The 24432-nt window shown below is 40.7% G+C and overlaps 1 protein-coding gene across 25 annotated transcripts in view; it reads right to left on the bottom strand.

Moving 5' to 3' along the window:
• LOC126990579 (uncharacterized) overlaps positions 1-24432 on the bottom strand; it is a 277009-nt gene that overhangs the window by 106218 nt on the left and 146359 nt on the right. For 14 of the 25 annotated variants that reach the window (XM_050849194.1, XM_050849197.1, XM_050849212.1 and 11 more), the window contains one exon: positions 15781-15854. The exons of the other annotated variants lie outside the window; for them this stretch is intronic. In XM_050849194.1, coding sequence (XP_050705151.1) covers positions 15781-15854 — 74 coding nt within the window. The remainder of the gene's footprint in view (positions 1-15780; positions 15855-24432) is intronic. 25 annotated transcript variants of the gene reach the window in all.

The raw sequence follows: 24432 nt of genomic DNA on the forward strand, positions 1-24432 counted from the left end.
ATAGTATCAGCGAGGAGTGTGCAAAGCTTTATAGATAAGTTGGACAAATGCAGATACAGAGACGGGACCACACGAGCATAATGCCCAGGCCCTGTAAAACTACAACTAGGTAAATACACACACACAGTGGATGAAGGATTATTTAACAGGAAGAGAAATGAGAACGGTGATTAGAGAAGAGAAATCAAGGCTCAGTTCTGGCACCAATAATGTTCATAATATATAATAATGATATGCCGATGGGTATAAAAAGTTATATGAGCCTTTTTGTGGACAATGCAAAGTTAATAAGAAAAGTGAAGAAGGAGAAAGACTCTGAAGAACTGCAAAAAGACCTGGATAGTGTGTATAGATGGAGCCAGTTATGGGAGATGGATTTTAATGCAAATAAATGTCATGTTATGGAAATGAGAAGTAAAAAAAGAGTGAGGAAAACATATATACAGGATGGGAGAAGAAAACTTTAAGGTGGTACATGAATAAAAAGATTTGGGAGTAACGATGCAAGACACACTATCCCCAGAAAAGCACATAAACAAGTAACTTAGAGAAACCTACAGGATGAAGCAAAATATAAGGGTATCATTCCATTATATGGACAAGGAAATTATGAAGAAAATAATAACAACACTGATAAGACCGAAACTCGAATATGCTGCAGTTGTGTGGTCGCCTCACAAAAAGGATATCAGAGAGTTGGAAAGGATACAGAGAATTGCAACTAAAATGGTCCCAGAACTCTTGAATATGACATATGAAGGCAGATTGAGGGAGATGGACTTGACGTCACTGGAACAAAGAAGGGAGAGAGGAGATCTGATCACACTGCATAAGTTGGTAAATAAATTTGATGAGGTGGATAGAGATGATCTCTTCTCTACTGTGAGAATGCAGGGGCTGAGAGGACATGGAAATAAACTAAATAAAGGAGCCTGTTTGAGTGACTCAAAAAAAGTATAGTTTTCCACAGGTCTGGAAAAAAAAAAAAAAAAAAACAGAAGAAGTTTAAACCATTTTTTTTGGGTTTAAACAACATTCTTTTTTTTTTTGCTTTTCAGTTTTTTTTATTCCAGTAATTCTATCCGTATATACATATATGAGTTTGAGAAGGAGTTATAGATAGATTTAGAGATGGATTTAGCAATATATTCATTTGATCTTCATACAGTCTGTAAAAGAGGCAAAATGCAGCTTCTCTAACATGCTTTTTAATTGCAATGTTAAAGAGTAGTAAAACATGAAAGACCTCTTCCAATTTTCCAATTGAATGCTACAAAAACAGTTGTGTGTGTGTGTGTGTGTGTGTGTGAGAGAGAGAGAGAGAGAGAGAGAGAGAGAGAGAGAGAGGGGGGGGGGGGGGCTTTCCTGGCTATATCCCGCACCGCATACTACCACTGCATCGCGCTCCCCGGAGTTAGGGGCACTGTTATGATGACTGAACAACAATGGCCGCCTTAGCATACACAGACTGTACGTGTGTACAATTTACAGTCCACAGACGCCAGTGTCACCATGCAACATGGACAGCATGCATCTAATATCTACTGTGCTAGAACCTAAGTAATACTTATTCTGAGTTATTAATGAGAATAGTCACTAGGACTGAAAATCATTAGAATAGTGGTCCTGGCAATTATTCAGGAGACGATTACCATTGCAGCTTCCAGGACAGTGCCCCCCCCCTCGGTGATGACTGCATTCACGACGCCGCCCCTACACTATACCTCGCTGCTACAGTAATACACTACCGGTACACAACACTATCACTTTGCACCTTGCTCCCGACCGCAGCTTGCAGCTCTGAATGACTAGAATCGTGAGTCACTCTTTCCCTTCCCCCCAGGGTTGCCAGGTTTGGCATAATTATGCCAATTTGGTATATTCCAGGCCTGGTTGGCATACTGGAAATTTAGTTTTATGCCTAACCTCATTTGGCATAATTTTTGGTATATTCAGGGGTGTTTTTAATATCATTTCATTTATATTCATAATAAGGTGCTGAAAGTCAAAGACGTTGACCAGATTCTATGATATATCTAGTGAATAAAACATAAAAAAAAAGCATTATACACATCAGATGAGGGTACCGTTCCTCTTGGTACCGTTTCAGGACCTAAAGTTCCTGATCACCGCATAACGCGTATTGTTCGTGTTGTTTCTATCATAGCCCCAGCTCAAATGGGCCTATGGAAAATATAATGCAAGGTTAAGCTGGGTTTCTCAGTGATGCACTTACTGCTCAGTAATACAGACTTGCTCTTTGCTTTCTATACCTGTATATTACAAATATAAATGTTTTGTATGCCACTGAAATTTAACTACCATTTTTTTTTTTTTTTTGTGTGTGTGTGTGTGTATGGATCAGTGCAGTACTGTATGAAATACATAACTGCTCTGTAGGAATTAATATAAATTTGTTGTACTCCATTATAAATTACACATACCTGATTTCTGTGGCTTAGTGCAGTACTGTATGTTATATGCATTTGCTCAGTAAGTTTCAGAAAACAGTAAGTATGAATAAGTATTGTACTGCATATATATTTACACATAATTTAGCTACCAGTATTTTTCTGTAAGCATGGTTGGAAAGGATCTTTTTGAAACAATTTATTTGCTGTATAGTGAAGTGGCAAATATATTTATTTATATAATGTACTAAATTATGTTTTCAGTTACTTTGAAGTTACAGCACTTGAATAGAGATTTGAGTTTACCAACTGACATTTTCATCCTGGTGTTAGTAAAATGACTGTGCATAATAAAAAATTAAAACCACAATACCTGATGAAACTAAAAAAGATTAAAAAAACCACTGGTTTTATTGATGGGTTTTTGGTTGAAACCAGGGGTGTCAAACTCATGGCCCGCGGGATAGTCATAAATGGCCCGCGGTATCATGGTAACTTCAATCTTGTCAATGTATTTTCTACCCTTGTTGGCCCCCATGACGGCACTTCAGAGTATGAATTGGCCCTCGAAGGGTTTTGAGTTTGACACCCCTGGTTTAAACTGCCAACCCTGCTGTACATAATTAAGATTTTATATATAGTTAAAACCACAATACTGATGAAACTAACAAAGATACACACACACACACACAAAAGAAAAAAAAATGGTTTTATTAGTTGGTTTAAAACACTGGTTTTTTATTGGTTTAAAGTGCCAACCCTGGTTTTCCACATAGAAGCATTAGAGGTTTGGAACAGATTAAGTGAAGAAATAGTATCGGCGATGAGTGTGCAAAGTTTCAAGGAAAAGTTGGATAATTATAGATACGGAGACGGGACCACACGAGCGTAAGCCCAGGCCCTGTCAAATTACAACTAGGAAAATACATGGAAGAGCTTGAGGGAAGAGGTGGTGGAGGCGAGCAGTGTCCACCAAATGAAGGAAAGGCTGGATGAATGTAGATATGGAGACAGGACTATTAGAGCTTAGCTCGGGCCCAGTAGACTACAAATAGGTGAACACACACACACACACACACACACACACACACACACACAGAAATTAAGAAGAAAGGGAGAAATGGAATGAATTACTAACAGAGGCAAAAGACAGAAATAATGTAAGATCTGAAGAAGAAAAAGTGGTGTTTTTTGAAGAGTTATGGGAGATCGAGTCAGAAAGTGGTACAGAAGGGAGAAGATGAAAGAGAACGAAAGTTAGACAAGATCAACACAATAAAGGGATTGAATGTGATGTATACTAGGGATGTACCGATGTATCGGTATCGGTGTCGGTGGTATCGGCACATTTTAAGAGTATCGGTATCGGTATCAGCTGATTTTCTGCTGATATTATCGATACTTGAAGGAGTTTAGTACGTCGCATGTCACTCGTTGCAAATAATTTTGTTCAATAGAAATTGTATTTTTTAAATTGTTGAAAAAGTATTAGAAAAGTGTAATTATCTAGTATCATGATAGGTCTATTATATGGTTTGGAATTTCCCGCGATTTAATTCTCCTCACTTTAAACGATGATTCATATTACTTTGAATGCAAGTATATAATACTTAGTATACAGTATAGCCTTTGTTACCACGGACGCGTACAATACAGGTTCATTAGCTTCGGCTCGGGACTGGCGGAGCCCCTCCACTCGCCTCATTTGCCTGCCTCAGTCAGTCAGACAGTCGCCCCGCAACGGGGGACGCTGCCAGGGTCTGGGGATTTCTTCACAGTCTAAATGTATGGCAATTAAGTTAAAGCTAACCTAGCTGAGTCAACTAGACCTCACGTGGCGCCTCCTCCCTCGCTTTCTTCCCTCCTACTCGTATGGTGGAACAACGAGTCGTGGGTCTTTTTTTTCTTCTTAACATTCGATATTGCCCTTTAGCTGCTGGAATTGTGGTATATATATATATATATATATATATATATATATATATATATATATATATATATATATATATATATATATATATATAAAACAGTGCACAGGTATCGGTATCGGTCAAATATTGGGGTATCGGTATCGGTGAAAAGTTTGGTATTGGTACATCCCTAATGTATACAAGTGTAGACGGACTAATATCTAGTAAGCTGGAATTACAAGACTACCTACAAGAGAAGGAGCCAATGATAGTATGCCTAACAAACTAAACTAAATGAAGACATCCAAATAGTGTTTGATAAAAGTACAATGTATGGAGGAAAGATAGAGTGGGCAAAGGTGGTGGAGGAGTGATGATAATGACAAAGAAGGAGTTATTAGTAAAATCAGTAGTATAAGGAGAAGGAAAAGCAGAAATAGTGAGTGTGTAAATTTGGAGAACAAAAACAGAGAAAGGATGACGATCACAACAGCGTATGTACCACCTAGAACAAACTCATGGAGTAAAGAACATGAAATCATGATTGAAGATACCATTCAGAGTTTAAGTAGAATACTCAAGGCAAACAAAAGAGTACTACGTATTAGTTGGTGATTTTAATTGTAAAGAGGTAGATTGGGAGATGTTTGAAAGCGGTGGTGGAGATATGGCATGGGGGGAAAGATTGTTAAGATTGATGATGGAAAACTTGATGATGCAAAGGGTGAAGAAAAACAAGATATTGAAGTGACGATGAACCAGCGAGACTGGACCTGGGGTTAACAAGAGGAATACACTTGAAGGATGAATTAAGGTACGGATGCCTTCTGGGAAAGCGTGACCACATACTCATAGAGATAGAAATGGAGGAGGAAGGAAGTGAAGAGGATGAATCATATTAAAGAAAAGGCTAAACTATAGGAAGGCAGACGTGGAAAATCTTAGGAAATATTACGGAGAGCTGGACTGGGATGAGCTAATGGGAACAAGTGAAGTGCAAGAAAAGTATGATATTTTTATGGAGGCATATAAAACAGGGGTGAAGAAGTTTGTACCAGAATACAGGCCTAAAAAAAAAGGAAAAAAAGGGCTGGTTTGATGCAAGGTGTGCTGAGGGGAAAAAAAAATAAAAAATAAAAAATAAAATAAAATAAATAAATAAATAAATAAATAAATAATAATAATAATAAAGAAGTTTTTTAAGGTATCGAGAAATGAATACGTGAAAATAAAGAAGGAAGAAGAAAAGGGATATGAAAAGGATATTGTGGAAGAGTGCAAGGAACAACCTAAACTATTTTATAGATTCATAAATGGTAAGATTAACCCTTTCATTGCCAAACGCTTGCAACGGGCGTTAGGCGTATTTGCTGGTGGCGCTAAACGCTCGCTGCGACCTCCAGCTGCACTCAAATCTCCCGTGTATGAGAGTGTTCCAACACTAATTCTCACAACACAACACAGGATTGCCAATTGAGTGGGTTCTTCACTAAATTTGGTGGAAAATCATGTCAGCCCAGCGCGGAAAATCTACGGACGAGCAACTGGTGGATGTTAATTGTTGACCAATATAGCGACATTTTTGCATAGCTTCACCTATCACATGACTGATATTTTGACCAAATAGTTGTAAATTTTGCAGTTGGCAATACTGCCCTACCAGCACCCCATCATCAAGAGACCTACAGTAGTTGCCTTACGGCTGACTGTCGCACACATATAAATATATGTCTTCACAGGCAACACCCCCTGAACGTGCCTGTACTTTCGCAAGAGAGGCTTACATTACTGATTCGTATAGATCTTGGCCTCCTCTTTCCAATGGTGTTTTTGTTTTGTAGCTGTGATGAATAGTTTTTGAGATATAGTGGTTAAAAGAGATCCCCTTCCCCCACTGGGGTGCCCGAGTGCGCCTGAGGGGATAGTCTCATTGCGAGCGCTTAGCAATGAAAGGGTTAAACCAAGAGAAACAATTGAAAGACTGAGCGATGGGAATGTGACAATCGATGAACCTAAAGACATGGCGGAGTTACTAAACAAAAATTCCAGCAAGTTTTTACTAATGAATCAATATTTAATGAGCCACAAGAAAACAAGATAAATATTCATATGGAAGAAGTTACAGTAAATAAAGAGGAGATATATTAGTTGTTGGGGGAGCAGGAAGAGAGGAAAGCTGTAGGACTGGATGGAGTCTCAGGGTATATATTGAAAGAATGCAGAAATGAGCTGGTTAGACCGATATATGACATCATTAAATGCTCAATAACAACTGGTAAGTACCAAAGGAGTGGCAGAGGGCTGAAGTGGTCCCTATATACAAAAGTGGAAAAAAGGAAGAACCCCTGAACTACAGACCTGTATCATTGACCAGTGTAGTATGTAAAATATGTGAGAAAGTGATAAAGTAACAATGGACGAGATTTCAAGAAGAGCATAATATAATCACAAGTAAACAGTATGGCTGAAGAAAAGGGCGCTCATGTGTGACAAACTTACTGAGCTTTTACTCAAGAGTGACAGACAAAATGCAGGAAAGGGACGGATGGGTTGACTGTGTTTACTTGGACCTGAAGAAGGCGTTTGACAAAGTTCCACATACAAGACTACTATGGAAGCTGGAGAATAAAGGAGGATTGAATGGGATTATGAAAAACTGGATGGAAAGCTACTTAACCCAATCTGATCCGATGCTTTCAAATTTTCGCACCTTTAACATCCAGCATCGTACTCACTTATCTGAACAACGATAACACTCATGAACACTTAGTACTGGTACCGAGTCAATAGTGTAAATCAATAATGAAGAATGAGTGAAAAGATGCTAGTGGAAATAAAAAAAAAAAAAAAAAAAAAAAAGTAACTCTCTCTCTCTCTCGCTCGTCACAGGCTTGGAGAAAGAATGGAGACATCTCCACTCGCCAAACTATCGTACACACGCATCATGTACCTTGCTGTTAATTTTATTGTTCAGGAAAAATAATCAGCACAGAATAGACAGCGATGATGATAAGAGATACATACAAGTGTGTGTGTGTGTGTGTGTTTGTGTTTGTGTGTGTGTGTGTGTGTGTGTGTGTGTGTGTGTGTGTGTGTGTGAGAGAGAGAGAGAGAGAGAGAGAGAGAGAGAGAGAGAGAGAGAGAATTTTGAAGTGCTGTACCATATAAAAAATAATAGTAGTATAATCATAGCTTTTCTTGTTATATTTACAGAAGCTACTGATAGGCTATTCCTGATATAGAATACTCTCTCTCTCTCTCTCTCTCTCTCTCTCTCTCTCTCACACTCACACACACACACACACACACACACGAGGACAGTAAAAAATGGAGGAAGGGAAGATGCTTGAGAGACATAAAGAAATATAGCTTTCCGCAAAGAAATATAGAGGTCTGGAAAAGACTAAGTGAGGACGTAGTATCGGCGAGGAGTGTACAAAGCTTTAAGGAAAAGTTGGATAAATGTAGATACGGAGACGGGACCACACGAGCGTAAAGCCCAGGCCTTGTAAAACTACAACTAAGTAAATACATACAGACACACACACAGAAGGGGAAATGAGAAGGGTGTGGGGAGGGAGTGGCAGAGGGATGACAGGTGGTAGTGGGGGGAATCTGGAGCTGACCTGTGAAGGCCATTCGGCCTCTTGCAGTCTCCTTATGTTCTTAAGGGAGAGTCAGGTCAGGGCTTTGGTCAGTACATGACATGACTCATTTCTGCCCCTCCCTCCACACACCCTTCCCATTTCCCCTTCTGTGTGTATGTGTGTGTGTGTGTTTACCTAGTTGTGAAATACAGGAAAAGAGCCGTACTAGGCTCGTGCTGAATCGTCTCCATAAGAACATAAGAACATAAGAATGCAGGAGTCTACAAGAGGCCGGTAGGCCTGTACAAGGCAGCTCCTTTGACCCTAAGCTCCCGTGTATCTAACCCCACCTAATATCGCTGTCCATGAATTTATCTAGTCTATTTTTGAATGTGACAATTGTATTGGCACTCACCACATGACTGCTAAGCCTATTCCACTCATCCACCACCCTGTTAGTAAACCAATTTTTGCCTATGTCCCTGTTGAATCTGAATTTATCCAGTTTAAACCCATTACTTCGTGTCCTACCCGGTTCTCTTATCAACAAAACCTTATGAATTTCTCCCTTATTAAAGCCCTTCATCCATTTATAAACCTCAATCATGTCTCCACGCACCCTTCGCCTTTCTAGAGAATGCAAGTTTAACTGTTTGAGTCTTCCCTCGTATGGCAAGTTTCTCAACCCCTGAATCATCTTAGTCATCCTCCTCTGCACCGATTCTAACATTTTGATATCCATTCTATAGTAAGGTGACCAGAACTGAACCGCATAGTCAAGATGAGGTCTAACTAATGCTAAATATAGTTTGAGGAAGACTTCGGGGCTTCTGTTGCTTACGCTCCTTGAAATAAATCCCAGTACCCTATTAGCTCGATTTCTAGCTTGAATGCATTGTGCCCTTGGATGGAGATCAGAGCTCACTAAGACCCCTAAATCCCTCTCGCACCCAGACCTACTTATGAGAGTGTCATTTAAGCAATAGTTATGTGAGGGGTTGTTCCTACCTACACTCAGAATACTGCACTTCCCTACGTTGAACTCCATCTGCCATTTATCCGCCCAGTCATACAATCTGTTGAGTTCACCTTGGAGAATACTAGCGTCCTGATCCGACTCAATTACTCTACCAATCTTGGTATCATCTGCAAATTTACTAACATCACTACTAATTCCTGTATCTAAGTCATTGATGTAAATAATAAACAAAAGTGGACCTAATAACGAACCTTGTGGGACCCCACTCGTAACACATCCCCAGTCAGATCTTTTACCATTGATTTGCACTCTTTGCTTCCTATTGCTAAGCCACGCCTTGACCCGGTTCAAAACTTTACCCTCTACTCCGTGAGCCTGTAATTTAAGCAACAGTCGTTGGTGAGGAACTTATTATCACTTATTATCCAGTTTGGCTTTAAATTCATGAATCGTTTTTGCACACAGTCTCCTCGTCAAGTTCGTTCCATGTTGTTATGCTTCTGTATGGAAATCTGTATTTCTTGATGTCTCTCCTACAGTCACTCTTTTTCAATTTCTTACCATTGCCTCTTGTTACACTTCTGTCACGTATCACTAGGTCTTCCCTGTCCAATTTCTCCAATCCCTCTTGTATCCTGTACAATGCTATTAGGTCCCCTCTCTCTCTTCTGCTCTCCAGTGTTGTTAGTCCCAATTTCTCCAGTCTTTCTTCATAAGTACGTTCTCTCAGAGTTTCTGGTAATTTAGTCGCTGCTCTTTGTATTCTTTCCAACTTTCTAATTTCTTTCTTCAATCTAGGTGACCACACTAATGCTGCATATTCCAGTCTCATATGTATCATCGATGTTATTAGTTTCCTCACCATTTCTTTGTCTAGATATGTAAATGCTGCTTTTATGTTTCTAAGAAGATTGTATGTTTCCCCAGTTATCCTATTTATATGTTTTCCAAAGGATAACTTGTCTGTTATTGTCACTCACAGATCTTTTTCCTCTGTTTTTTTTCATGATTCTTTCATTACTCAGAAAGTAATTCCCCGATATTTGTCTACTGCTCTTACCAAACTCCATCACGCTGCATTTCTTTGTACTGAATGTCATTTCCCATTTGCGTGACCATTCACTTATTCTATCGAGATCTTGGCTCAGGGCTACACAGTCTTCTTCATTAGCCACCCTCCTCATTATTTCAGCATCATCAGCAAACATATTCATATAGCTTGTCACCCCTTCTGTCATGCCATTAATATAAGTTACAAACATAATCGGAGCCAACACCGATCCTTGGGGGACTCCACTGGTCACTTCCATCCAGCTTGATTTATTATTCCTGATTACTGTTCTCATTTCTCTCTTCGTCAAAAAGTCCACAATCCAATCCAATATTGAACCACCCAGACCTCCAACATGATTAAGTTTCCATATTAATCGCTTGTGTGGTACTTTATCAGATGCCTTCTTTAAGTCCAGATACACACATCTGCCCAACCGTCCCTTTCCTGTATTATATCAATTACTCTTGAATAGAAGCTTATCAGATTAGTTACACAAGATCACCCTCCTCTGAATCCGAATTGACTATTTGTTAATATACTGTTGCTTTCTAAATACTCCACCCATCTGTTTTTTATAATTTTCTCACACATCTTTGCTACTACACTTGTTAATGACACTGGCCTATAGTTCAACGGATCTTCCTTACTTCCTCCTTTATGTATTGGGACGATGTTAGCCCTCTTCCAGTCTCTTGGTACCTTCCCTTGTGCTAGTGAGACATTAATCAAGTTGCTCAACTTTCCAGCTATTTGCTGGTTACACTCTTTTAGCACCCAATTTGATAGACCATCCAGAAGACCACCTATCAACCCGGACTCTAGCTTCTAGGATTAAAGATGAGCTCTGGGAGGGCAGCATGAGCCAACGCAAGATGGCGCCACTATAAAACACTCGCCTGCGCCAGAACGGGCTGGGCCGACCATCAGGCCCCATCGGGGCATCCAGTTCTTCCAATAATTTCCTAACTTCATCTGGTGATGTGTGTATTCTCTCCAGACCCACTCTATTCCCCGGCACTGCATCTACACCTTCAAACTCACTCTCCCTTGTGAACACTGTTTGCAAACAATTATTCATCACTTCTACTATTTCACTTATACTATCAAAAGTTTCACCATTAACTTTAACTTTCTGAATCACATCTCTATTTTTCAACTTTCCATTTATGAACTTATAAAACAGTTTTGGCTGGTCTTTGCACTTATCTACAATATTTTTCTCAAAATTCCTTTTTTCTTCTCTTCCTACTTTGACATAAGCATTCCTCTTCCTTTTGTACTCATTCCATAGATCCATCCTCCTATTTTTTCTCCATTTGTTCCATGCCTTCTCCTTTTCCTGCTTGGCATCTACACACTTTCTATTGTACCACTCTTCTCTTGATTTCCGGCCTTCTTTCATCCTTGGTACCCACTTTTCCACTCCTTCATTGTAAATCCATAGAAAGATAGCCCATTTTTCCTCCACATTATCAGCCTCAAAAAAAGTATCCCATTGTGCTTCCTCAAAATGTTCCCCAAGTTGTTCAAAATTTGCCTTATTAAAGTTAAACCATTCTTTCCTGTAGTCCTCATTCCTGATTATTTTACCTCCTTCTCGTAATATGTACTCGATAAGTACGTGATCGCTCTTCCCTATAGGGCTCTTATAGTTCATCTCCTCTAAGATATCCGGCTCCCTGGTGATTATCAAGTCCAATCTAGATGGCTCGTCTTCTCCTCTGAATCTTGTATTTTCCTCCACCCACTGTGTGAGGACGTTATCTATAACCAATTCCAAAACCTTGTTCCCCCATGAAGCTTCACTTCCTTCCGTTGACCAGTTTTCCCATGACACTTCCTTACAATTAAAATCCCCCATTATCAGAATCTTATCCTTTTCCAGCAATCTCCTTAGGGAATCCAATGTGTCTTCCAGCTTCTTCTTGTACAATTCCTCTGTCCATGAATTGTTTTTTTGGAGGGACATACACCACTACAATATTTCTGCATCCTCCCCTGCATTCTTAGTCCCACATTTAAGACCTCCGCTTCCCCTTCGCCATAGGTGACCCCCTCCACAGTCAATTCTTTTTCATCAATAGCATCACTTCTTGTTTATTTTCTCTATTTCTCATCCATACATTATATTTACCATCCCCTATGATAAATGCATCTATACTACCAGACAATTTGGTTTCCATAATCCCCATAACACCTGTTTTTTCCTTGCTCAGGCTCAGGTAATCTCCTATTTCTAACATTGATGATATTAACCTGTTCACATTAGTGTATGCCACCTTCAAGCTGTCTCCTCTTCCCTTCTGTACCACTTCCTTAGGTCCATGTCCATCACTCTCCAGAAAAACTTCCTTTTCTCCTGTTCTGACCTGTGTGTGTGTGTGTGTGTGTGTGTGTATTTACCTAGTTGTGACATACGGGAAAAGAGCTATACTCGCGCTGTCCCGTCTCCATATCCGCTCTTATCCAACTTTTCCTTAAGGGCCCTGGTAGGGAAAATACGTGGAAATTAAAGAAAACGTTATAGTGTGAATTCAGGTTTATTTAGAAGGTGTTTTTCTTGCTGAATGGGGTTGTCTGGGGGTGAAGTTGACATCTGCAACAATGTTTTTTTTAAAGATGACACAAATACCAATGATCAGATTCAGTCCCAAAAAGTTTACTGTGATCCTCAAATGGTTAAAGTAAAAGGCTGACTACCCACTTTTTTCTTATCATTATCCATATTATTGTTATATGTACTTTTTCCTACTATCCAAAAAAATCTCATTTACTGTATTTTAAATAATTACTGACATAATAATCTTGATAAAAATGCAAAATGTACTCTGTCACGTGCGTAGTGTTTTTATTTACAAACAATTTGCTGCACGAATCATGGAAATCGGTCAAAAAATAAGAGAAATCTTTACTTGAATGTTGATAACTTACCAAACGAGAAAACGGCAATTTCCGCTGAAGGCTGACACGTCAGTGGCCCCCTGGCACGTAGTCGAGGTCCCTCTGGAGGCGCTCATCTCTCATCTTCTTCTTTAGAGGGATGTCCATTGCAGCATCCTTCATTTCTAGATACTTCCTCATTGTGGAAGTGAGTGGAACTCCCATACGTGGATAAGTGTTGGCATCCACATACCCAGCATTGAATTCAGCATTGAAGCAGAGATGTGTTTGGGGCAATAGAGCCATACTCTACCATGGAAAGATTCATTTGGATTTTGAGTAAATCCCTTGAGGCATCTCTGCATCATTGTGTGTACTCATTCCATAGATCCATCCTCCTATTTTTTCTCCATTTCCTGCTTGGCGTCTACACACTTTCTATTGTACCACTCTTCTCCTGATTTGTGGCCTTCTTTCATCCTTGGTACCCACTTTTCCACTCCATTGTAAATCCATAGGAAGATAGCCCATTTTTCCTCCACATTTTCAGCCTCAAAAAAAGTATCCCATTGTGCTTCCTCAAAATCCTTCCTGAGTTGTTCAAAATTTGCCTTATTAAAGTTGGATCATTCTTTCCTGTAGTCCTCATTCCTGATTATTTTACCTCCTTCTCGTAATATGTACTCAATAAGTACGTGATCGCTCTTCCCTATAGGACTCTTATAGTTCATCTCCTCTAAGATATCCGGCTCCCTGGTGATTATCAAGTCCAATCTAGATGGCTTGTCTTCTCCTCTGAATCTTGTATTTTCCTCCACCCACTGTGTGAGGACGTTATCTATAACCAATTCCAAAACCTTGTTCCCCCATGAAGCTTCACTTCCTTCCGTTGACCAGTTTTCCCATGACACTTCCTTACAATTAAAATCCCCCATTATCAGGATCTTATCCTTTTCCAGCAATCTCCTTAGGGAATCCAATGTGTCTTCCAGCTTCTTCTTGAACAATTCTTCTGTCCATGAATTGTTTTTTTGGGGGACATACACCACTACAATATTTCTGCATCCTCCCCTGCATTCTTAGTCCCACATTTAAGACCTCTGTTTCCCTTCGCCATAGGTGACACTCACCACAGTCAGTTCTTTTTTCATCAATAGCATCACTTCTTGTTTATTTTCTCTATTTCTTGTCTATACATTATATTTACCATCCCCTAAGTTGAATGGATCTATACTGCCAGACAATTTGGTTTCCGTAATCCCCATAACACCTGTTTTTTCCTTGCTCAGGTAATCTCCTATTTCTAACATTGATGATATTAACCCGTTCACATTAGTGTATGCCACCTTCAAGCTGTCTCCTCTTCCCTTCTGTACCACTTCCTTAGGTCCATGTCCATCACTCTCCAGAAAAACTTCTTTTTTTCCTCTTCTGGATATTAACCCGTTCACATTAGTGTATGCCACCTTTAAGCTGTCTCCTCTTCCCTTCTGTACCACTTCCTTAGGTCCATGTCCATCACTCTCCAGAAAAACTTCCTTTTTTCCTCTTCTGATCTTCCTTCATTCTTTTCATTAGCTTGATTCTTCAATTCTCTTATCGTGTTCCTTTCCTCCACACTTGTGTCCTTTCTTACCCAGACTTTTTTGTAGGCCTCTGTTCTTGCTAACTTCCATGCCTTTCCCACCACTTCTTCCGCAGCAGCTTGAGACCTAAATCTAATTTTTACTGGTTGTTGGGCTCCTTCCTTGTACTTCCCAAGCCTGAATACTTCCTTGATCTCCCCTACCAGCTCATGATCTTATTCCTGAATTGCTTCAATTACTTGTGTGTGTGTGTGTGTGTGTGTGTGTGTGTGTGCATGCATGTGAGTGAGTGAGTGAATGTGTGTATGTGTGTGTGTTCATATAATCTACGGGGAAGGAGAAAGGGAGGAAGAGAGTGATAGAGTGAGAGATAAGACTAAAGATAAGAGGGTGTGAGAAAGGAGGAAACAGGGAAATGAGTGGAGAAAATGGAACAGGAAAAGAAGAGAGAGGTAGGGAGGAGTGAACGGCGCAATAGGCAGTGACGGAAAAATAAATAAATAGGTGGGTGACTTAGGTGCTTATTTAGGTGTGTTCCGACAAGTTGATTTATATCGTTTTCGTTTTTTAGGCTAGAAAATGATTATTTTACCGCACAAATATTTGAAATAATAAATATATAAAAATACCTATTAGCTGCAAAATTCCGTGATATAGTGAAAAATCCGTGATACAATGAACCGCGATATGGCGAGGGATTAAGACCTTGGAGCGATGATCACAGAGAACTTGTCTCCAGAAAGACATGTGAATAAAATATCAGCTGAGACATACAACCTGCTGAGGAACATCAGAGCAGCGTTCACATTCCTTGATGAGGACATGGTAAGGAAATTAATTGTGACCTTGATACGCCCTAGACTAGAATATGCATCAGTGGCTTGGTCGCCATCACTTAAGAAACACGTTAGAAAACTGGAGAGGACACAGAGAGCGGCAACAAATATGGCACCAAGGCTGAGCCTTATGAAGAAAGATTGCTGAGGCTGACCCTCCCTACACTGGAAAGTAGAAGAGAAAGAGGAAATTTAACAGCAGTGTATAGGGTGATGAATGGTCTAGAGAAATTGGATGGAGAGGACTTTTTGATAAGAGAGAAACTTAAAGAGGAAATGGAAAACTGTTGAGAAAAGGAAATTGTAGAAGACATCAAGAAGAACAGCTTCCCGCAGAGATGTGTTGGGGTCTGGAATGGGCTGGAGAGGGAAGTGGTACAGGCTAAGTCAATAAGCGCATTTAAGGCCAAATTAGACGTAAGTAGTTGGAAAGACGGGACAGCACGAGCATACCTCCGGTCCTGTAAATCACAACTAGGCAACTACATAACTGGGTAAATACAGACACACACTCACTCCATCCTACATAACACTCACCAAAACATCCATGAGGAGCTTGATGGGCAGGATCACTGGGCCCGTCACTGCCGCCACCACCATCGCCAACACTCCTGTGGAAATTATTCCAAGCATAGTAAAGTTGTGTGTGTATGGTAATGGGTAAATTACCATGAGTTATGGTAAAAGCGTATCATGCATCTATAAGCACCGTGCCTTTATTATGATGCGGCAACTAATTGGGCTTAGAGTAGAGGAGTCAGGCAGAGGCTGGAGTCAACATCATCTCCGCTGGTCTTCTCTGATTCAAGTTTTAGCAAAAGTTTTTCACTCGTGATAATTTGTCCTGACTCAAGCAGTGTTTAGAATGTACACACAGATACCTCTCAGGGGAGTGTTCAGTACATGCAAGTGTGTACCTCTCAGGGAAGGGTTTGCTACATACTTAAAGTTTTGTGCCATCAAACAATTATACTCCAGTCATTTGTTTTGATGTATACTTTATGGCTTGAGGAGTATTAAGAAGACTTTGGAATTCATGAATGTAATGTTTTCCATATATGTACAGGTAGCCCTTGAGTTACAACGGATGAGAATTGCCACCCCTTGCACTGACGACCAGCCAGTAATATCGTTAATACACCTGTCCTCCTGCATTCACAGATTCTTTCCCCAATTGCACAGAGGTGGCTGCAGAAGGATTTTTGTGACACACAAACCGTCGTCAGCTGTTGGAGCGCAAACCGTTGCTGCCAATCTTCTCCCGCCTATTTTGAAGGACCAGGAAACATGACAAATTTACCTACATTGTGGGGTCAGGGCCTCAGGATAGGTTTTGTCTGGGGGGGACTGTGCCAAAGTGAGTGAAAAGTGCCACAGCTGAACTTGCCTGGGCAAAAATGGCGAGGAGATATGAAGAAGAAATATTTGAGGCAGAGGGCTTTCCTGTTTCTCGCCAGGCCAAATGTCACCCCGGGATTATGGTCACGAATGAGACGATCAGAGACAGAAGCAGAGGATTCAAAGGAGGAGGTAAGGGGTATGAGGGAGGACTTGAGGAGATTTGTGAACATTTTCAATGACCTGAAGAAGGAACTAGTTGCCAGAAGGGAAAACGGAGACGGAGACGGGACCACACAAGCGTAAGCCCAGGCCCTGTAAAATTACAACTAGGTAAATACACACACCCTGGAGGGAGGAGGTAGAAGGGAGGAAGGAAGGAAGAATGAAAGAGAACAGAGACAGCAGGAGGATGAAAGGGAGGCAGGGAGGGGAGGCTGCGTCGTTGAGCCGAGGGGGGTGGTGAGATAAGCACTCACTACTCAGCCACTTGGCAACTCAATGGAAGAGGAACTCCACTACTCCAGATATGCGGATATATCATTTCTTTCTCATTATTTTTGTTATTTTCTGTTAAAATTGATTGTTACTGTCAAGTACAGATGCACGCAAGACACACTTACGTTATTACACCACAATAACACTGAAAGTCAAATAAGACATTGTATCACATACCGAGTCTCTAGGTATAGTCAGAACAGAATACGGAATCACTCAGGAACAACTAAAACAAAATGTAATTACGTCGCCGACGTCGCCATATATTGCACTGGGCACTTCATGAGGCCGATGTCGGTGTCGCCATACAGAAAGGGTTAATCAGTGTCTGTATTCAAAGATAAATTGTGTGTGATGAATGTTCAGTGTGCTGGAAATTATTGTTGGATATTTAATTGTGATACTACAGGTAACTCGATTTACGCGAGTTTGCTTTACGCATTTTTTAAATAACGCGGGGTCCAAAATCCAAATAAATGTTTAATTTACATGACTTTTCACTTATACGCAACATTTTACGGAGTGGCCACCATATGTCTCATGCAACTGGACTCACGGCGCAATACACAGCTGAGCTCAATTCTTCCCGCGCGCCAATTGAACAACAATAAAGAACCCACGTTACTCAACAATAGGGGTGGGCAGGTATCGGTATCAGCTATACGGTACGGTACTGGTACCAATACTAGCCAGTCGCTCATGGTGACCCTCATTTCTTCCTCACACGAGTGAGGCTGGCACTGAGTGCCCGAGTGGATATTTCGGTGACATGGATACTCTCTCTCTCTCTCTCTCTCTCTCCCCCCACCACCCCTTGTCACCTGATCCGCACCTTCGCCGCCACTCAGCTCTGTTAGCCATGCAAATGTGACTCAAAGTGATTTTCCCAACAACACAGATTCCTGGTCACGGCAGAGGAGGAGGAGGAGGAGGAAGGGGGGGGAGGAGGACGGAGGAAGGGATTAGGTGGAAAAGAAGGAAGGGAGGGAAGGAAGGAAAATTTAGGTCACGCAAATGAGAAACCGACAGTCCCCATTTCCTTTTTTTTTTGTAGTGATGGCAAGTACTATGGAAGGAATGGAGTATGTGATATTATTCGTGAAAGAAATTAAGACACTCGCTCACTCACTACGATATTTGAAAATAAGTGCATTGAAGACTATTATTGAGGCTAACGTTGAAATTGTTGACGGCCCTCACAGGAGCGCTGCATCAGCGCCGGAGCAGGGCCTGAAACCTCATCAACGGTCAACGGTAAACTAATACCCACACCTACACAGTAATAGATGAACACTAACACCCACATCCACACAGTAACAGATGGGCCACTAACACACCCACACCCACAGTAATAGATGGACACTAACACCCTCCCCCACACTGTAATATATTGATGAGCCAATAACACACCCACCCACACAGTAATAGATGGACACTAAGACCCTCCCCCACACTGTAATATATTGATGAGCCAATAACACACCCACCCACACAGTAATAGATGGACACTGACACCCTCCCCCACACTGTAATATATTGATGAGCCAATAACACACCCACCCACACAGTAATAGATGGACACTAACACCCTCCCCCACACTGTAATATATTGATGAGCCAATAACACACCCACCCACACAGTAATAGATGGGCCACTAACACCCACACCCTCAAGTAACAGATGAACACTAACACCCACACCCTCAAGTAATAGATGGGCCACTAACACCCACACCCTCAAGTAACAGATGAACACTAACACCCACACCCACACAGTAATAGATGGACACTAACACACACACCAACACAGTAATAGATGGACACAAACACCAACACAGTAACATGGCGGGGAAAAGCTGATAAGCTCTCTTACGGTAAATATGTGCCTCCCAAAATGGCGGGCCTTTGCGGGGCAGCTGAGAAGTGATCAGCTGATCGCTGCTGATGACGACATGTGCAACCCCTCTATACTACGGCTGGGTGAGTGGAAATTGCTGATTTTCACTATATTTCCCACCGTGCTCACTCTTAACCAATAAATTGTAGTGGTGTACCCAGAAAATTGAAAAGGGGGGGGGGGGGCTAATATATGGTTGTGGGGGTGTATATATATATATATATATATATATATATATATATATATATATATATATATATATATATATATATATATATATATATATATATATATTTATTTTCTGCGTCCAGAATTTTTTTCCAAGTGCAGGGATCGCATACAGCTTGGGTATTTGGGTTAGATCGTTAGGCTAAATCTTTTTTTTTTATAAATACATGCATTGATACATACATATACATACATTGTATATTTTAGAAATTTGTTGGTAGTATATAAGTACAACATAAATCTGGGGGATTTAAATAATTTGAAACGTATTTATTTTGTTACTTGAGCGAACATTGCTTTTACTCTTGTTCATTTCTGTAATTTGCAATGCAAAGATTTACCCTCAAAACAACACTTTAGAACTACATGTTCAGATAAAAAAGTAATATACTGGCAAGGATCAAAAAGTTATATTCATACATGTTGTGTAGTCCTCGTTTATACAGGCTGCTGCTGAAATACATAATTTTTACAAAATACATGGAAAGCGGGTCAAGTAGTTTATGAATATAAAATAAGAATTAACTAAATGAATTAGTCACCGTTAACAACAATACATTGAAACTGGTTTACCTCAAATTTGGGTGTCTGTTCTTGCGTGCAAATTCATCAAGGGCTTCATCATGATCAAAATTTAGGTCATTGTCACTGATCATGATTTATTTTATGGTGTTCCTAAGGTATGTTTTAAGCAATTTAAGGACACTAAGGAATCGCTCATTGGTGGAAGACCTGACAGGTAGAGTTGAAAAATCTGCAATAAGATGGAAAGATTTGGTTGTGCCCAATTTTTTGGCACATGCCAATGTCTCGTCTCTGAAGAACTTCCTTTGGCCTCTCATGAGATTCATGATGCTTCCAATAACTTTGCCACCATAGATATTCAGCTTCAATGAGATCTGCATCACCAAGAAATTTTCCATTAAATTCAACTGCCTCCTTCAGTTCATTAAAATCATTATCAACTGAAAGAGAGGGAACAAGATTTCCCAACAAGACTCCTATCATGTTCAGATGCAAACCTTCCCTGAGTTGTGTCAGCATAGAGTCCAAAAATGTGAGAAAAATAGCTCCTCGTTAGTAGTCCTGTGGAGTTGCTGATTGAGGGTTAGCCTTATGTTTCTGACAGCCACTGACTGCTCAAGGCTTCTGGATGATATCTCCGTACCTTTCCTCTGCTTGGGCAAAAAGTTGGTTGAACTTATCTCCATCACGATAAGACTGAAGTACATCTATGCAGCTATGTACATTTCCAAGAGCATCCATCAGTTTTTGTTGTGACCCCTGCAGCTTCTCTGGCAAGGGTTTAGTGACACTTAGAACTGAGGTGAGCACTTCCAAACCCATGAGAAAACCTGGGTCACTTATTGCTTTCTTGAAAGCAGTTGCTTGTCCAATTACTTAATTCAGAGTCCTTGTTCGTTGATAAACCGTCAAGTAATGCCACTACTGCAGGATATACTTCACTGAAGATTAGGCTTAACTGCCTACTGATTCTTCACCCACCGTGTTTTGCAGTAATTACTCTTATTCATTATTTCATCATTATGTACCTACCTAATTAACTGAATTGTCCGGGGCATCAGTTGAGTCAGTGGTGACTTTTCTTACACCAGATAAAGTGACGTGTTTTCCGCCATTTCATGGGCAAGGAGGAAATATGTAGAGAATGGAAAGGCACAAATCCCAAGCCTGCGTGAATTCAAGAAATGACACACGCCATAGAAAATAGTACTACATCAAAAGAAAGTGAAGTTTACCAATCATGATTTTAAAAAATTTGGAATTTATGGTCAGAAAATATTATACGAATAACATGAATACTGTATACGGCCACGTGAGCCTACGTCGTCAAGGAATGTTTCTCAAAATAGATCACCTGCTCTTATTCAACTCAGCAGGTCCATTGTTCAGGTGCTGAACATACAATAGTTATACTCGGCCACTCTACACTGTCCACGGTCAAGCACAAAACGGTCATTAAAGGTGGTAATAAAGCGGCAAAGGTCGACTTCACAGGTCTCATACGCGTCTCGCGTCGCCTGCCACTCTCCCCGTCAAAGTACAGAAGCATATTACATACCACTGTAACCAGACAAGTTCGCTTGGTGCCTCTAGGGTATAAATATATAGTCCTCCAATCACTTTGACAGCACCTTACACCTGAAATCAAGTAAATATGAGAGGAAAGAAGGCTTACTCTTAAGACTTGCGTGCTCTCTGCCCGTGCCGTCCGTCTCGTATCCCTCACCTCTTCTTCCTGACTCCTGAGCCGCTCCCCCATCCCGCTCCCTCTAAAAACACCCCTCAACCGCTCTGTTGACAAATTGACATTGCACTTATCACACAATTTTATGAAACCATAATTTTATCACTTTACTTTTTTTCACTCATAGCACACATTATATCCTTCCATTAATTAACTCAAAACCAAACCAAACGGTAAATAACTCGGTCACTCGGTGCCACTGAGCTCTCAACTACACACACATTCGTAATCGTAACACTAATTCCTATTATTTTTGTGTAATAAATATTTATTCATTAATATTTTTTTTTCTCGGCAAAAGAGGGGGGGCCATTGCCGCATGCCCCCCCCCCCCCCACCCCTCGGTACGCCACTGATTGTACTGACTTCAAAATACATCATTCCTTTCCTTCAAGTTTTCCTCTTTCGAATGAGACCAACCAGAAGTCTCTGCGCTGCGTGCGTGCTGAGACATGACGAGTATAAGGCCCGTACCAAGAGTCACGAAGGTTTAGCGACGAACATCGAAGGTCTGCGGGAGAGACGAAGGGAATTCACGGTCTACCCCGTGTCTTCCCTCAGACCTTCGATGAAAAATGTTTATTTTCCAAATTTGGCGTGACATAGTTGCGGTTCAGTTACAACAACCTGAGAAAATATTTTCCCTAATTGGAAAGTCATATATTATAGTTGCAGCGAATATGTTTTTCTTGTTTACAACAACAGCACGCGCCTTCAAAGCACAGAGGTACCAGCCAGGCGGGAACCTTCGTGGCTCACATTCTCCAACGATCTATGGGTTTTCAAATTCTTTCTCATTTCAGTTAAGACATCTGGCTCTGCAAGTGCAAACAAAGGGTATCTTAATAATTTACTGCATGCAAATAACTATTAATAATGGAAAAAAATACATGAAATAATAAATAATAACTGTTGAATGCGATGCTAGGCTATTTCGAATATATTAGGCTACCCATGTTATTTATACATGCAACATCAAAATTCCTTGAGTATAGACACTTGCAGAGTCGTATGTCACTTTATATCCCTTAATGAGATGAAATATGAGTATCTGAAAGGCTGTAGATCGTTCGTGTATGATCAAACTATACTGTTTGATATACAAAGTTGTTTCTTCGTGTTCCTGTATGGTATATTATCGATGCAAATCTTCTGTTTGCGGTTCATATACGATGGTTTAAGGATTTTTTGGATACACAAACATTCAAATGATCTTCACGCAATCACAAACTCACAATGCGCAGATGCCACATCTACGTTCACGAGTGGACAGACGGAATGAAACGGACAATATTATGGCTGTAATAGCACCATGGATGTATCATATCTCCATGAATAGCACTGTGTGTTTGCATGTGTCTGCGTGAAAAGGTAGGTGAAAAGTAGGCTGAGTGTGTGTATGTGCATATACCTTCCCGAGTGACTTGTGGTAAGGATTGAAGGCACGGTCTGAGGCCGTGCCTACATTGTCGAAGGGAAGGTACGCGGCTCGACCTTCATGACTCTTGGTACGGGCCTAAGTGGAGTAATTTTCCGTGCTGGAGAGCGTATGTGTTCGTGCGCGCGGCGTGGCTGTGGCGACGGATTGCTGCAGCGTAAGCTGCTAACACCACCCGCCACACCAAGGTGTCTAGGGGCCGTTTTCACAGTCGCTTTGTTTGTTTTGATCGGTACCAATGGCGGCGATCGACGTTATAGTTTTCCACGTGAAACTGGCCGATGGGGTAGTGGCGGCCAGGATCAAAGGACAGTGGGTCAACCAGCGCGCAGAAAATGACGTCAGCAGGTGGAGCGATTAGAGATGAAATTGAAAACAAAAGTATTCACGTCGAACGGTAACGCAAATATAATCGAAAGTATTTACGTCGAGCGGTAACTCAAATAAAATCTAAACAGGCTTTCATTGTCTTTGTCTTTGATTGACAAATATCGTATCTTCTATAGGTTTCTGTAGTGAATTTAACACACAAAGAAATTACGTGCACACATTTTTAGGTAATGTTTATTGCTTATACACACTATAATTCACTTGACTGTCTATATATGCATATTCTAGACACAGTATAATAGTACAAACATGCTAAATACCTTTTTGGCCACAATGGGAGAGCTTAAACCTTAAATCTAAGAATAATGACTGCCTGTCCCTTTGTTATGGCTCACAGTATTAAGCGTGGGATTGCCTTTGTAACGGCTCACATCTTGCTGTGTAATAATAATAACTACAATGAAAACTATAAGCTTACATTCAAATCCTCTCTAATGAGCATGATGCTACTCGATCCTCTTGCAATAGGATTCAATAGTTTATCCTTCATACATAAATAAAATAAGACATTATTGAAAATATTCCTTTAAAGGTACACTTGCCTATATCTACTTACATTCCTTAAAAAAAATTAAAAAAATACATACATAAGAAAATATATAAGGAATCTGCAAGAGTCCAGTTGACCTACACGTGGTAGTTCCTGTAAAACTATAAACTCTAAAATCTATCTCCATCTGTAAATATACTGAGTGGCCCGACCCTTTGTTTATTATCCGCATATGGCCCTCTGTGAAAAAAAGTTTGAACACCCCTGACCTAAACAGACTAAGGGGCACATGCTTTCTTAGAGTGTTAAATAGCCTACTTACAGACTTGCAGCCAGATACTTAACAACTGCAAGGCATTGTGATTTGACAAGAACAAGCAACCCGTACACACCGCTTCCGGCTGGCTACTGATCGAGGCGTACACCATAGCTGAACCCACCAACATTCCACCTGATGACGTCATGCGCCAGATGATTCATAATTTGACGCGCTCTCCGGTAGACCCTGTGTCCTTTGATCCTGGTGGCGGCTGCAGAGGAAGCGAGAGGTGTTGAGAGTGTGTGGCAAGGTGCGGGGCTAGGCTAACCCCGCAGCCGCCACTACCCCATCGGCCAGATTTACGTGGAAATACAACGGCGAT

The sequence above is a fragment of the Eriocheir sinensis genome, unplaced genomic scaffold, assembly GCF_024679095.1.
Source record: "Eriocheir sinensis breed Jianghai 21 unplaced genomic scaffold, ASM2467909v1 Scaffold178, whole genome shotgun sequence".
Lineage (NCBI taxonomy): Eukaryota > Metazoa > Arthropoda > Malacostraca > Decapoda > Varunidae > Eriocheir > Eriocheir sinensis.